The 16,936-nt window shown below is 41.0% G+C and overlaps 1 protein-coding gene across 4 annotated transcripts; it reads left to right on the forward strand.

Annotated features, from left to right (window-relative positions):
- The first annotated feature begins 131 nt into the window (after window positions 1-131).
- On the forward strand, window positions 132-16,710 carry wdr44 (WD repeat domain 44). Of its 4 annotated transcripts, none has more exons than XM_061751081.1 (20): window positions 132-629; window positions 1,848-1,881; window positions 2,764-2,838; window positions 3,824-4,433; window positions 7,951-8,099; window positions 8,197-8,292; window positions 8,397-8,533; window positions 8,669-8,752; window positions 8,857-8,963; window positions 9,637-9,788; window positions 9,865-10,003; window positions 10,088-10,152; window positions 10,460-10,576; window positions 10,659-10,781; window positions 10,863-11,054; window positions 15,205-15,306; window positions 15,443-15,558; window positions 15,840-15,967; window positions 16,042-16,173; window positions 16,246-16,710. In XM_061751081.1, the coding sequence occupies exons 1-20, from the start codon at window positions 553-555 to the stop codon at window positions 16,332-16,334; spliced, it is 2,724 nt and encodes a 907-aa protein (XP_061607065.1). In that variant the 5' UTR covers window positions 132-552; the 3' UTR covers window positions 16,335-16,710. The 4 variants fall into 4 exon arrangements, with proteins under 4 accessions (XP_061607065.1, XP_061607066.1, XP_061607067.1 ...); XM_061751082.1 differs by having other exon boundaries at window positions 7,969-8,099; XM_061751083.1 differs by lacking the exon at window positions 2,764-2,838 and having other exon boundaries at window positions 133-629.
- The last annotated feature ends 226 nt before the right edge of the window (window positions 16,711-16,936 follow it).

Below are 16,936 nucleotides of genomic sequence, written 5' to 3' on the forward strand. Positions count from 1 at the left end.
GTCCTGTACTCTTCTAACACACTTCTTTGCCACTCCAGACTTCCGCATGCAGTACCACAGTTCCTCTCTGGGTACTCTGTTTACAACTTTCCAATTAAAGCAAAGAAGAAGAAGAAGCACACCAAGGCCGATGCCCCGCCTTTTGAGTACTGGCTGACATTTTTTCTTTCTAGAAATGGGTTTGTTTATAAGGCTGACCACTGCCTCCGAACAACTAGGACAGCTAAGACGCCATTTTTGCTTATACTTTCGTAGAAGAGACAATAACTACAAATAAGTAAATGATAGCCGACTTGTTATCATTAATTGGCGGTTTTGTAGATATAATTGTAGACTTGTGAACCTTTCGCCGTGTATCCATGCAGCTAGTTCAGCACAATGTAACGTAATGCGATGACGTTGACAGGAAAGTCCGAGGAAGCGAAGACCAAGCCATATTCATGGTACTGTTCAGACAGAAGTGTCATCTCGCTTAACTAGTTCGCATGTTGTTGTTTTAGCAGCTGCCCGGTGTTTAAAACTGGCTAGCTAGGGTGCTCATTTCATGTTAGCATGGCATCAGACACGAGTGACACGGAGGAGTTCTACGATGCTCCAGAGGACGTACATTTCAGCCCATCTCCCAACGTGTAAGGAAACGCATTTTGTTATTATATAGGAATCTTAGTAGCTAAAACAAAAATGTACCGTGAGTTTTACTTTGTGTTGTGTCCATCTTCCAAGAAAACAGCCTGTAAGAACGTTATCTTTTTATAGTATTAATATTCGTTTAATAGACAAAGTTGAGTTGGAGGCCATCAGATCCCTGTAATCATTAATTTTCAATGCAACAAAATATGAAATATTTTACGTGATAAACATTGCTAGGCGACGGTGCTCAACGAGTCACTTGATCCAGGTTCTGTATTGATCGTGGGAATATTGTTGTCAACAAAACATTTTCCCATTTGATACAATAATACACTACATTGCCAAAAGTATTCGCTCACCTGCCTTGACTCAGATATAAAATTAAGTGGCACCCCATTCTTAATCCATAGGAGTTAATATGACATCGGTTCTCCCTCTGCAGTTACAACATCTTAAACTCTTCTGGAAAGGCTTTCCACAAGGTTTAGGAGTCTGTTTGTTGGAACAGGAAGGGGTCATCTCCAAACTGTTCCCACAAAGTTGGAAATCTCCAAAATATTAGCCCCTGAGCTCCATGGAGTGAAAGAAACTGAATGCTTCAGCAAACCAAGAGATTTTGGACAGTCAAACAGTTCAGGCATTACCCCTTCTTATTCCAACATGTCTGTACACCAGTGGGCAAAGCAAGGTCCACAAAGACATGGATGAGAGAATTTGGTATGGATGAACTTGACTGTCCTGCAGAGTCCTGCCCTCATCCCGAGAGAACACCTTCACCAGTAATTTTGGGTTGATTTCGAGTGGACATTGAGCCAGGCCTTCTCATCCAGCATTAGTGTGTGACCTCATAAATGTACCCTGGAAAGAATGAGCAAAAATTCACATAAACTCATTCCTAAAGCTTGTTAAACACCTTCTCACAAGTTACTGTTACAGCTGCCAAGAGTAGACCAACATCACATTAAACCATATGGGTTTTGAATGGGGTATCACATAAAATCATATGTGTGGCAAGGCAGGTGAGCAAATACTTTAGGCAATATAATGTATGTGCAGTGTTGCAAGGCTCTTGAATGTCAGAAAAGTTCCCAAGTACTGGTAGTTAGTCATGGCATTAAAAATGGAAATCTGTACTGTATCATCTGACAATTTGGAGGGGTGTGATAACTAGTAATTTGATTATTAGTTATTTTTAACCATGTGTCTGTGCCTTTTAGGTCTCCTGCAAAGTTTGTCATTCCTTCCCTTAAGGTATGTTTGTTGAAGTTGTAGGTTTGTGAGGAATTTAACCAAGTGATTTTGATTTTAACCTAGAATTTTGTTACCTTCCAAATAAATGTTTTGCTTTTGGTATGAGACCCTTACAATAAAGTATTAAACTAAATTTATCTGCTCTGTGTTTCTCCTAAGCGGAAAAAAGTTAATGATCTTTTTTATTTCTTTCTTTATTTATTTTTTTTAAAGTAGAACATTCAAAGCCAAACAGCTGTAATCAGAAGGCTACCAGTTTTTGCGAAAAGAAAGTATGTGAACCATAGACGCACAGTGCAGTATGGCAAATAAAACTTATTCATTATCAATAGGATTTCCAAATTATTTTATCAAGTAGTTACTAATGCAATTAGCATGTATCTGAAAACATAATTATGAATGACTACAAGGAAAATGACCATAGGATCAGCAGAAACATTTTTTTATTGTCCATTACTTTCCATTGTATGTCTGTCAGGTGCCTTGATGGTGTGAGTAGTTTATTATACAGTAGTTACTTTCTCTTTAGATTTGCGTGACAGTTAAGAATATTGAATCTTAAACTATTCCTTCATTTAATTAATATTTTATGATAGTGAGAACAATTTAACTTTTCATGATTTCATTTTGGGGGTAAAATGTGTAAGGGAACCAGTACTACAGAACAACTTGTTTGACTTTGGAGGTTCCAATTTATACCTTTTCAAAAGAAGTTTGGGTTTTAAGAGAGAGGAATTATAAGAAAAGCCCCAAACTACTGAGCTGTATATTTACTCATTTGAACAATTATTACTAAAACGTCCATATTATTTGATCACATTTTCAAAAGTAAAACATATTTATTATATTTTTTAATTTCGCAAAATATTTCATTATTAACAGCTGTCGCAGAGATCTGATGAGGATGACAGTTGCGGAGAGGCTGTCGCTGAGACTACTCAAGAAGATTCCCTACATGTGTGTTTTTATCCTTTACTGCTGAATAACACACACATGACTAGAGTTATCTGGAGTCAGATTGATCTTTTATGATTATTAGTTTGTGTTTTGTAGAAGAAAATAGTTTGTTAGTAGTAGGGTTAAAATGATTAATCGACGAACTGTAATAATTCAATCACAAAAGAAGTCCTCGTGATATCTGTGCCCCAAAGCTTTGACAGTTATTATTTTTCCAAACTGACTAATGTTACTGCAGGCTCTGCACCACTCCGTGTAGAAATAAGTTGGTGCAATGTCGGTGAGCCAGGAAGAAAGAGTGCGTAAAATACAGTATATCCAAAGTTTAGGATTGTTTCACACACAAAATAGAAGATAAAGTGCAATGTGTGGACTACAAGGCAAAACTAACTCGCGTACCACAACAGCAAGTCTATTACTTCCAAAACAAGGCATCGATGTATGCTAATTTTATATAGCGTACCACTGCTAATTAGAATGTAATGTAGTTCCCTCACAAGTGGTCAATGATAGAGACAGCCGCTGGTGCACTTAATTGCTATTGAACGATTTGTAACAAATAAACATGTAATAATCACATTCATACATGAACTGCTGAGGCCAAAACTGAAGCCCAGGCACTCAACATGCAGACTGGCTAACGGTTAGGCAGTTAAGAGCCAGCCAGTAACCTGAGCACATGACAGGCATCTCTACGCTCTCATTTGCTGATTCCATGTCACTCACCAGTTCAGGCCCCACCTTTTAAAGCCACAAACGCTCAAAGGGACAGTTATGGCAGGTGGCAACAATAATACCTGCACCTTATATGCACATATTGTTGTCTAAAAATGTAAAATAAAATTTTAGGCAATTAGTCAATGGCATAATCAGTAGAATAATTGATTTCTAAAAATAATCAATAGCTGCAGCACAAGACTTGGACAGTAGTTACTCTATGGTCAAGTGAGCTAAATTTTCTTGTTTATTTTTTTTGATCTTGTAGATCATTGATAGTATCATTGAGGAGAGTCAAATGGAAAATGGTGCTGTCGCCGAGCTGTTGGATCAACTCCATGTTGATGTGACTGTGGAAGCGGAGTCAAAGGAAAAGAGTAACACCCAGGAAGTTCCTGTTGCGGCATCAGTTGCAGCTGATGAACCGCAGCCTATCGAGAGGCCTGAGGAGCAACCTGAATGTTCCGTGACAAACGGAGTGTATTCTCTGCCTGCCCCCAATCCGGTGGATCTCCCAGGACCTTCAGTTGGAACACAGGAAGGTGTTCAGCCCCCAGACATCACCAGCACAATAGGACAGAGTAACTCCGATGGGGCACTTGTAGTCGCAGAAGGGGGGCAGGAGCACAGGTCCGCTGACATTTTAGAGCAGGTTCCGTTCGCAGACAGGCCAACGGCCTCTATGGACACATCAGGACCTACAAAACCACCACGGCAGTTTACGGTAGAGCCAGACATTGTAGCCAGCACCAAGAAACCTCCACCGTCACGACCGCGCCCTCCCAGCGGAGCTCCTCCACCAAGACCGCCTCCACCGGCTTTGCAGAGTCACCCTTCCAAGAAGTCTCAGGAGTGTCTCAGGCCCAATATGCTTGAAGGTAAACAAACAACGTCCATTTATAGATATCATTGTGCAATATGTTGGGTGTCAAAACAACACTAAAGGAATGGTATAACAAGAGCAAATTAAATGATCTTTCTAAAAATTGTAGAGTGAGGGTTTATCCATTCATTCAAGTGTTTAAAGAGGCTTCTGTCAGTACTTGAGCATGTCTTCTTGGACTTTGCTTTGTACACTGGGGCACAGTCAAGCTCTCACAGTAACGGGCCTTCTTTGAAAGATTCTCACAAAGTATCCCAAAACGTACCTTGCTAAGGAGTCGAAATATAATTCAGAAGGCACGAGGGGTCTTATCCAACCCCTGATTGATTGCATTATATCAGATGTCTCTCAATTTTGTGTGATTAGAGCTTGATGTTTCTGTTTTATCGCAGCCTTTAGGGAAACACAATGGTCTGAGGCTTGTGTACTTATTACTGACTTATGCAAAGTGTGAGTAAATGAATAACAAGCCTACAATGTTCTGGGTTAATCATAGATTCACAGACTTTTCTGATCACTACTAGAAATATCCATCCATCCATCCATTTTCTGAGCCGCTTCTCCTCACTAGGGTCGCGGGCGTGCTGGGGCCTATCCCAGCTATCATCAGGCAGGAGGTGGGGTACACCCTGAACTGGTTGCCAGCCAATCGCAGGGCACAAACAAACAACCATTCGCAGTCACATTCACACCTACTGGCAATTGAGAGTCTCCAATTAATGCATGTTTTTGGGATGTGGGAGGAAACCGAAGTGCCCGGAGAAAACCCATGCAGGCACGGGGAGAACATGCAAACTCCACACAGGCGGGGCCAGGGATTGAACCCTGGTCCTCATAACTGTGAGGCTGACGCTCTAACCAGTTGTCCACCGTGCCGCCACTACTAAAAATAGTTAAGTGAAAATTTAATAATGTGGTTTGAGCCACACTTGATTTTCAAAAGGCAGATACGGGCTAGGTCATTTGTAAATGAGGTAAATTAATAAATAAAAAGGTGTTTAAGTAAAATAGTGTATTTTAATAATACAATAATAATAATTGTTTTTAAACATATAATTACAATTTATTAATTTTATTTTTCCTATTTTATTGTAATTTTTTATTTTATCCAAAAGAATTATGTCAATTCCTCCAGCCATCCATTTTCCGAACCATTTATCCACACTAGGGTCGCGGGCGTGCTGGAGCCTATCCCAACTATTTTTGGGCAAGAGGCGGTGTATAGACTGAACTGGTCGCTAGCCTATCGTAGGGCACATAGAAACAAATAACCATTCGCACTCACATTCACACCTATGGCCAATTTTAGAGTTTACAATTAACCTACCATGCATGTTTTTGGGATGTGGGAGGAAACCGGAGTACCTGAAGAAAACCCATGCAGGCACGGGGAGAACATGCAAACTCCACACAGGTGAGGCCGGGTCCTCAGAACTGTGAGACAGATGTGCTAACCAGTCAGTCACCATGCTGCCCGTTTATGTACAACCCCAATTCCAATGAAGTTGGGACGTTGTGTTAAACATAAATAAAAACAGAATACAATTATTTGCAAATCATGTTCAACCTATATTTAATTGAATACACTACAAAGACAAGATATTTAATGGTCATACTGATAAACTTTATTTTTTTTAGCAAATAATCATTAACTTAGAATTTTATGGCTGCAACACATTCCAAAAAAGCTGAGAAAGGTGGAAAAAAAGGCTGAGAAAGTTGAGGAATGCTCATTAAACACCCGTTTGGAACATCCCACAGGTGAACAGGCTTATTGGGAACAGGTGGGTGCCATGATTGGGTATAAAAGGAGCTTCTCTGAATTGGTCAGTCATTCACAAGCAAAGAGGGGGCGAGGTTCACTTCTTTGTGAACAAGTGCGTGAGAAAATAATCGAACAGTTTAAGGACAATGTTCCTCAACGTACAGTTGCAAGGAATTTAGGGATTTCATCATCTACGGTCCATAATATTGTCAAAAGGTTCAGAGAATCTGGAGAAATAACTGCATGTAAGCGGCAAGGCCGAAAACCAACATTGACTGCCCGTGACCTTCGATCCTGCATCAAAAGCCGACATCAATGTGTAAAGGATATCACCACATGGGCTCAGGAACACTTCAGAAAACCAATGTCAGTAAATACAGTTCGCCGCTACATACGTAAGTGCAACTTGAAACTCTACTATGCAAAGCAAAAGCCATTTATCAACAACACCTAGAAACGGCATCGGCTTCTCTGGGCCCGAGCTCGTCTAAGATGGACTTGAAAAGTGTTCTGAGGTCCGACAAGTCCACATTTCAAATTGTTTTTGGAAATTGTGGACGTCGTGTCCTCCAGCCCAAAGAGGAAAAGAACCATCCGGACTGTAATGGACGCAAAGTTCAAAAGCCAGCATCTGTGATGGTATGGGGCTGTGTTAGTGCCAATGGCATGGGTAACTTACACATCTGTGAAGGCACCATTAATGCTGAAGGGTATATGCAGGTTTTGGAGAAACATATGCTGCCATCCAAGCAACGTCTTGTTCATGGACGCCCCTGCTTATTTCAGCAAGACAATGCCAAACCACATTCTGTTACAACAGCGTGGCTTTGTAGTAAAAGAGTGCGGGTACTAGACTGGCCTGCCTGCAGTCCAGACCTGTCTCCCATTGAAAATGTGTGGCGCATTATGAAGCATAAAATACGACAACGGAGACCCCGGACTGTTGAACAGCTGAAGCTGTACATCAAGCAAGAATGGGAAAGAATTCCACCTACAAAGCTTCAACAATTGGTGTCCTCAGTTCCCAAACATTTATTGAATGTTGTTAAAAGACAAGGTGATCTAAAACAGTGGTAAACATGACCTTGTCCCAGCTTCTTTGGAACGTGTTGCAGCCATAAAATTCCAAGTTAATGATTATTTGCTAAAAAAAATAAAGTTTATCAGCTTGAACATTAAATATCTTGTCTTTGTAGTGTATTCAATTAAATAGAAGTCAAACATGATTTGCAAATCATTCTGTTTTTATTTGTTTAACACAACGTCCCAACTTCTTTGGAATTGGGGTTATAAATTGATCCTATCTTTTTATTATTACTCACAATTAGATTTTTTTAAAATGTTAACTGTACATTTAAAATAGTTAATCCTATTTTTGTATTACTTACAATTATTATTTTTTTTTTAAATGTTAACTGTACATTTCAAAAAGTTATTAGAAATATTTTTCACTTTATTTACAATAAATCATTCAAGAAATTATTTAATGAGCTAGGTGAAGAATAAGACACTTTAATAAATGAAATCAATACATTTTAAAGAATAAATAAAATGAATAAATATTTTAAATTTTAGGATAAAGAGCTAAATACCTTTCCCACTCCTGTATGTCCGTCACTTTACATTTTAAAACTATATTAATCTTGTTTGTTAACCTAAGTTTACATTTCCCCAAATGCAGATGCTTTTCTAGAGATTGAACAAATAATGTTTCTTGCACACATTGAGTAAATAGTATTGTCTGCAGTATCTGCTATGATTCCAGTCAGCAGCGATCCTCTGGAACCATCTGGTCTGATGTCTCCGAGTAGCACTGTGAGGAGTTTAACCAGAGAGTTGCAGCACTCCTTGGATCTGGCCAGTGCCACCAGTGGGGACAAGGTGGTGACCGCACAGGTCAGTCACGATTTGGTTGCTAAATATCACATACAGTATATGGTGAGTGTTCTTGAGTGCAGCAGTTGACAAAGAATGGCTGTTTTGTGGATTTTAGGAGAATGAGGGTGAGGAGGCCTTGTCTCAGGTTGAAGGACAAGTTCCAGGCCCTCAGCGTCCACGCTCCAACTCTGGTAGAGAGCTCACTGACGAGGTAGACCCTTGTGTGCCTTTATTTCTCTTGGCTTTAAGCCATATCCATGTTGTAGTACATAGTTTACACCAACATTCACTGGACCAAACCAAATGTTAAAACAGGAAATCCTGGCCAGTGTGATGATCAAGAACCTAGACACTGGGGAAGAGATCCCACTAATCCAGGCAGAGGAGAAACTTCCTGCTGGGATTAACCCCCTCACTTTGCACATCATGAGGAGGACCAAAGAGTATATCACGTAAGTGGAATGTGAGTTTTTGTTTTTTGTACTTCAGAGTTTTTGAGTTTACACTCATTTTGAATATTGTCTCCAGTGAAAAACAAGGCAACATGTTTTAAGGGTAAGTTGATCATCATACCTTTTTCTTCTCAGGAATGATGAAGCACAGTCAGATGATGATGACAAGTCACAGGCTCCACTGGTAGACACAGATGGGGGGAAACTGAAACAGAGAACGTAAGGATCTGCGTCTTATTTGGGCCTCCACTGTTATTGTAATGCCCTTTCCATCACACATTCACATTCATTGTATGTTGATCTGAATTTTTCCTTATTTCCAGAACTCAGTTTAAGAAATTCCTGGGCAAGTCTGTGAAGAAGGCCAAGCATCTTGCTGAGGAATATGGAGAAAAGGCAGTAAACAAAGTGAAAAGTGTTCGCGATGAAGGTAAGAAAAAAAAAATCCATCAATCAGTCAGTGATCAGAACTGACCACTTTTGGCCTTATGATTCCATGAACATTCCACAATCAAGTTTAGACTTGAGAGGAATCAAATCGCACAGACAGCTGAACACAGAGTAACAATGTATTATCAGTGGTTCTCAACTGACATCACCCTGGGACCGTCATTTCTCTCTTGTTGCAAAGTATTGTTTAAAAAAGCCACTGAAAACATCTACAGTAAATGATTATGCTACCTTTGGCATTTGTTCTTGCTTTGGCTCCATCTGACGAGCCCAGGAGAGTAGTATTTAAATGCAGCTGGAAGTTGTTTGCACGATGCTAGTTTTCTTTCTTGCTGCGCTGATATTCACATTCACAACAAGCAGTGTCAAAGTAATTTGACATACTACCAAAAGCATATTGCTAGCCATGACGTCCAGTAGCTACAGGCTGGGCTGCATTGTATTAGTTTACGGAATAAACTAGTGATTACAGCGCGAGGCAGTTACACTTCCTGTCCCGTACAATGTATCTTATGTCTTGGAACTCGTTATGCCTCTGTGCTCTACCGAAAAATCTGAATTTGAATAATTTCAGTGATCCTTGGTTTACCATTGAGTTGCAGAGTTTGGCTCTAAAGCATTTTGTTACGTAAACTCTAAACATTTTTCATCAGTTTTCCACACAGATCAAGACGACCCGTCCTCCAGTGATGACGAAGGGATGCCTTATACCAGGCCTGTCAAGTTCAAGGCCGCACACAGCTTTAAGGGTCCTTTTGACTTCGATCAAATCAAGGTCGTGCAGGATTTGAGTGGCGAGCACATGGTAGGACAATTTGTGTTTTCCTTCTCATATTTAAAATAAAACTAGTCTGATAGTACTATGTGTTCCTGGTCCCTAGGGGGCCGTGTGGACAATGAAGTTCTCTCACTGTGGCAGGCTGCTGGCAACCGCTGGCCAAGATAACGTTGTTCGCATCTGGGTCTTAAAGACTGCCTTTGACTATTTCAACAACATGAGATTGAAATACAACACGGAAGGTATCCCCAGTCAGCCTCCCTGACGTTAGTGACAAGGTTGGAATGAAAAGTTGTTGAAGTTATTGTTAATGCTTGCTTTCCCAGGTCGAGTGTCACCTTCTCCCTCTCAGGAAAGCTTGTGTTCCTCCAAATCTGACACTGATCCTGGGGTGAGTGAATTCCTAAATATTCTGATGTGTTTGACAATATTGCTATATTACTTCCAAACTGGCAATAATGAACAGTAGCACATCTGCTTCACAGTTCTAAGGATCATGGTTTGAATTTGCGTGGATTTTCTTGGGGTACTCTGGCTTCCTCCCACATTCCAAAAACATGCATGTTAGGTTCAATAAAGAGTGTTGTTTGTCTATATGTGCCCTGCAATTGGCTGGCAGGGCGTACCTGGGATAGGCTCTAGCTCTCCCTAATGAGGAGAAGAACTATAGAAAATGTCCTTTTGTCCTTGTGTTTTAGGCCAGTTGCGCTCCAGAGGACCCAGACACAGAAGACAGGAATGCCCCTTTTCGACAGGTCCCCTTCTGCAAGTACAAAGGCCATACAGCAGATCTATTGGATTTGTCTTGGTCAAAGGTGACCATCTCCACAGCTTTCAATACACCCTTGAGTCAAATGCTGTCTTGTCTCATATGATGCATTTGCTGCATCACTGCAGAACTTCTTCCTGCTCTCGTCGTCCATGGATAAAACGGTCAGACTGTGGCACATTTCTAGGAGAGAGTGTCTCTGCTGCTTTCAGCACATTGATTTTGTCACTGCAATCACATTCCATCCCAGGGTAAATTGACAAGACCAATTCAACAACTCTCCCAATTCACACAACTGTTTATTAACTATATTATTTTTATTTTCTTCCCAGGACGACAGATACTTTTTAAGTGGCTCTCTGGATGGAAAGCTACGATTGTGGAACATTCCGGACAAGAAGGTGGCACTTTGGAATGAGGTGGATGGCCAAACGCGCCTCATCACTGCTGCCAACTTCTGTCAAAATGGGAAGTACGCTGTCATTGGCACCTATGACGGAAGATGCATCTTTTATGACACAGAGGTACCTGCATCTTTCCATTGGCATAGTTAATAATACTAAAAATAGGTTTGATTCATGGTAGCACTTTCCAAAGTACTCAGTCGCTTTACATAGCATAAAAATACCAACAATACAGTAATCCACTGGGGCAGAGCCCTGCTGCAAATATAGGATAACTGCAATTATTTGACACCCGCCCCAAAAAATAATAAATGCCTATATTAACAGTTTAAACTGTAAATATATCACAAACTATGATCCAAAAGCAGTTTAATATAATTTCAAACTCATTAACAATATTACCCTTTAAAAGAAATGGCTTGCAGATGGTTTGATTTTGGAAAAAGTGCATTGGAAGTGCTCATACATGTAATAAAGGTCCCATATTTTGGCTATTTAGACCGACACAGGATGACTCTCTAACATGGATTTAGTATAAAAGTGTCAATTTCATTTCAAATAACACTTTGGTTTTGTTATATGAATGTCCAGAAAAGGCCCCTCTGACAGCTACTTCTGTTTAACCCAGTTTTGCATTCGCTTTGTTAATATTTGGCTGAGACCGCCCCCTTTTTTTCTGATTGGTTGCCTCCATGGAGAAGACCCACTTGAGAGAGCACACGTGTTTGTTATGTTGACAAGGCTGGCTCGGGAGCAGAAAGGTAGGCGGTGATTTTCGCTACACAAAAAAAAACGTGAGGGAATGAGGAATGCGTGGACAATATTAATTCATATTTCACATGTTTACTGAGGCACCATAGAACCAATATAACTCCCAAATACTAGAAAAGGTTGGTCTGGTAAAATATGGGACCTTTAAAGTTTCTGTTTAACTTCCACTAACAGCCCAGGCTAAACACAGCTCCTTCCCGACATACGAAAGTTGTCTCTGTCGAGTTGTATCACTTCAAAGTGCCCTAAAACGTAAATCCTTGTATTGTTTCTTAATACATTAAATATGTTTGAAGTGCTGAACACATGTGCAAAGACAACATAGACAATATAGTACTGAATTGTTTATATATGGCTTAAGACTCTTTTTCACCTCCTGCATTTTATTGATTTTGTGGGCGGGGTTAAAAACTATGCTCGTGATGTCAAGAGGTTTGGGTATATACTTTTCGTCCCCCACTATACAAATACCAAGCGCCCTTATTCCATGCCATACCCATTTGGTGGAATTGCCATTTCCTCATTCTTAATGGACCCAGTTCTACCAGTAGCATGCCCACAACTCAGAAAAACACATCTTCCCTGTATTGCAATGTGTTTTGTGTTATTTGGGATACAATGTCTCTGCTGTCCTCCTCCATGTTACGTTGCGTAGCGAGTCAAAGGCAAATTTCACAGCATCTGCCAACCCGAACGTCCGTCAGCCACCTCGCATCGACGGAGGGACTCGTCAGCCACTCGCATCATGGGTGAGGAGGAGGGGGAAACATCATCCGGCTGTGGTTGCCAAAGGCCGCAACTCGGCAGCCACAGGCCCAGAGCACTGCGTTCACCATGAATGATCCCTCCCCCTCGCAATACGTTGCGGTTGACGAGTCCCTCCGTCAAATAACGGCCTGCTGAATTTCAACAGAAACAAAGGGGCAGAGTGACTCTGCAGCCAGTCGAAGCAGCTGCTGTGTATCGCTCGTCTCCTCGCAGGCAGAGGAGCAGCACATCAGCGATAGAAGTAGTATTTGATTGACAGCTGGAGACGGGAATTTCAGAGCACCCAGCGACATGCCCACAACGTCTGGAAGCTCAAAGAATATCTCAATTCTTGAACATTTTGAAGCTTGATTTCACATACTTTGTAATTTCTTTTTTTTTTTTTTTTTTTTTTTTTTGGTAATCCCTTAATTCATTCATCGAAGGAAGGGCCCTGGTGATGAAGGACTTTGAATTAGATTCATTGAGGGATTAGTAGTCAGTGGAGGTTTTGGAGGACGGTAGCGGCCTTGTCACGGTGAGGAGATAGGTGGCTGAGTTCTGCATGAGCTGAAGTTTCTCTAAGTCACGGGGTCAAACTGGTGGCCCGGGGGCCAGATCCGGCCTGCCACATCATTTTATGTGGCCCGCGAAAGCAAATCAAAATTGCTCATTGTGTTCTGGTGTAATACATTGAGATATTAGCAAGCATCTTTTTGTTACCAATCCCACTTTGAAAATAAATGTAATAGTCGAAAAACATATTTTTATAGGCTTCTGATTTCAAAACTGTTCATTCATCAATGTGTTGTATACACTGTATGTAATTACAGTATATGAGGTAATGTTTCGTTTATATGGGTTCACAGTTGTAGCGGCCCTCCGAGGAAAGTCATAACTACGATGTGGCCCGTGACAAAAATGAGTTTGATACCCCTGCTCTAAGTAATCCAGTCTGGATGTGATGAATGGATGTATTAGAGCAGGGGTGTCAAACTCATTTTTGTGGTGGGTCACATCGTAGTTATGATTTACCTCGGAGGGCCGTTATGACTGAACTAGGGATGGGCGGGTACCGATATCAGATGTCGGCATCGGGCCGATACCGGCCTCATTTCAAGATAGAGGGTACCGTATTTTCGCAACTATAAGGCTTAAAAGGCGCAGTCTCTGTTACGGGGTCTATTTCTGCATTTAACACCCTTCCCCCTTTAACGTCCGCATGCTGTCCTCAGTCACGTCCGCCTTTCCTCTATATAAGCAGCATGTCGGCAGGAAATACTCCCAGTCAGTCAAGCGAAGCGCTCATCAAAGTCACGCAACAACATTTACAGACATGTAAACTGTGCACACATAAGGCGCACCCCATTATAAGGCGCCCTGTCCATTTTGGAGAAAATGTAAGACTTTTAAGTGTGCCTTATGGTCGTGAAAATACGGTACTTGCGAAAGCTGCCGATACAGCCAGAGATATTTAAAAAAAATAATAATAATAAATCTGACATAAAGTCCTCCCCCGCCGTAGTTGGCACTGCTCTGCGGCCGTTTGACACATCGGTGAATCATTATGTGGGTAAGAAAGAGATCTTTGTTAGCAATTTTCTGTCATTGTGTTAATTGAATTTTTATATATCAAAAGTACTAGTCGTATTGGTGAGTACTCAGGAGTGAATAATTGTACTGGTATCAGGATGAAAACAAGTGGTATTGAACATCCTTACTATGAACCCATAGCAATATATGATCCCCAAATATTATTGCATAGTCACAACAAATTAATGGGTAACTAGTTTTGAAATCAGAAGTCAGCAAAAAATATTTTATATATTTTCAGTAATACGTTTTTTTAAAAACTTTTAAAAGGTGGATTGGTAAAAAAAAATGCTTGCAATATCTCCATCTGCAGTTTTGGTATTATAGCAAGAGACGTGAAGTCGACGCACATGATTAGCTTTCGCGGGCCACATGAAATGATGCGGCGGGCCAGATCTGGCCCCCAGGCCACATGTTTGACACCAGTGTATAAGAGTGTCTGCGGTGGAGAAGGCCGTTTTCAAATGACAGGTTGCGGTGAAAAATGACACCAAAATTGTGAATCTGTGGAGCTGTAGAGTGTGTGAAGTTAGAAACTGAGAGGTTGAAGTTGTGGATGGTTTTGGTGAGGGATTCTGCCCAAAAGATGATCATCTAAGTCTTGTCATAGTTGAGTTATAGAAAGTTTCTTTGCATTCAGGATTGTATTTCAGTGTGGAGCAGATAGCTGTGGTGGCAGGATTTGACAGTGTAAATCTGGATGTCATCATTATAATGTGGAAATTCAGACTATGTTGGCAGATGATGTTACTGAATGGGAGGATGTAGACTAGAGGATAAAAGGAGCGGACCAAGCACAGAACCCTGGGGGAGCCCTTGGGAAAGTGGAAGAGCGGAGGCGGTGGAGGAGAGGCAGTTGTTGATGTGGATGAATTGCCCTCTGTTACTGAGCTAAGATCTGAACCAGGAGAGGGCTGTGTCAGTGATGTGGAAACAGGTTTCCAGACGGCAAAAAGGAAATGGTTGATTGTTGCCAAGGCAGCTAGCTGTGAGGTAGAGCATGATGAGGATTATGAGGTGTCTAGAGTTGACTGAAAGGAGGTTATTTGTTTATTCCCTAAACCACATCAAGCCACAAGTGATTGTAAGATATACTCTGTACTCTCTGGTTGTCTTGGAAACTCCATGTGAAATAATGTGCTTTTTATCCATTCTACAGCGTCTGAAATATCATACCCAAATACATGTGAGGTCCACCAGAGGTAGGAACAAAGTTGGGCGAAAAATCACTGGTATTGAACCATTACCGGGAGAGAATAAGGTAACTATAGCAGCTTTGTGACTCACACAATACACTACTTAGAAAAAGTTAGGGAAATTTAGCTTTCAGGTGAAATTTCAAAACGTAGCGCATTTGCTCCAGGATGATGTGTTTTCACTCGTTTGTTCTCTCCTAGATTTTGGTGACCTCAAATGATTCCCGCATCCGCCTTTATGACCTAAGGGACTTGTCTCTATCCATGAAGTACAAGGGTTACGTCAACAGCAGCAGTCAGATTAAGGCCAGCTTCAGGTGAGGAGATTTTGGCAAGAGCAATGTTAAAAACCACTAATAAACCTACCCAGAACATCCAATGAAAGCAGGGTTGGTGCATTTTTAATGGCTCTAGGTCAGTGTTGTACAAACATGCCAATGCGCCAGTGGCTGGACGTTTTGTTTTTGTTTTCCAATTAAATGTTGTCAAGTGACACTTGAATAATAGGCTTTTACTGTGACACTGAGTGGCCCACAGTCCCTATGCTCATTTAGTCTTTTACACTAAATGGATTTATAATGCAACTGTTGTCCCGTAGCCACGACTACTCTTTCATCGTCAGTGGTTCAGAGGACAAATACGTGTACATCTGGAGCACTTACCACGACCTCAGCAAATTCACATCAGTACGCCGGGACCGCAATGACTTCTGGGAAGGGATTAAAGGTAACTGCTGCTGTGTGAACAGTATTTCAATGTAACCACCTGTCCAATGCATGTATTTGTACATTTTCCTGCAGCACACAATGTTGTGGTCACGTCAGCCATTTTCGCTCCTCACCCTGGTCTTATTGTGCCACAAGAAGTTGGTGCAGAAAAAACAGATGCCGAGTGCAAGAGCCTGGACTCCGAATCTGAAACAATTCCCTCAGGTATTGTGTGTGTCAATTATATCGTGGACAAAATCAAGTGTTGTTTTAATGCGAAGGAAAATTGGGTTGCAGGTGCCCTAAAGACAGATCATACAGAAGTTCTACTCTCTGCTGACTTCACTGGAGCCATCAAGGTTTTCATTAATGTGAAGAAATACTGAGCTCCATGAGCCTTCTCTTTGTAACTCACCCAGATAATTGTTTTAGCTCCTAGCGTGATGGCTGTGTCACTGCTCTACCTTTCATCTTAAATACCAAGCAACTGTGAGTAGTGTGGCATTTCTAAAAGCTCTAATTGCCAATGTTACCGAGATGTGGTTTAAGCAGAGACAATGTGTCCGGGTCGTGTTCATTGACAGCTGTCTGGTGGTCCATGCATATGTGGGTAGCTTCTTGTGTGGCCACATTTTTCAGTGTTTCTATCCCAACTGTAAGTCACACATTTTAATGTCTTGAAATCATGGTGATTTGTAAATGTGCCAAAACATATATTTTTTTTTTTGCTTCTCTGCATTTCCTCAACTGCTAATAGAAACATTTTAGATAACTCTGTACATGTTTATTATTGAAGAGGGTCAGGTATCTTATGTACTTTTCATACATTTCACTATATTAGGCCCTAGATTTACAATTTAACAATGCACATTTATTGCTTTTGTAAGCAGTTTACCAATCTATTGATTTCCTCAATAAAAATGCATAATATTTTGAAGCAGAGTTGATACCTGGCCCTCTGGGAGAATAACTCTCTCTCACACACAGA

Source organism: Phyllopteryx taeniolatus, chromosome 17, assembly GCF_024500385.1.
Source record: "Phyllopteryx taeniolatus isolate TA_2022b chromosome 17, UOR_Ptae_1.2, whole genome shotgun sequence".
NCBI lineage: Eukaryota > Metazoa > Chordata > Actinopteri > Syngnathiformes > Syngnathidae > Phyllopteryx > Phyllopteryx taeniolatus.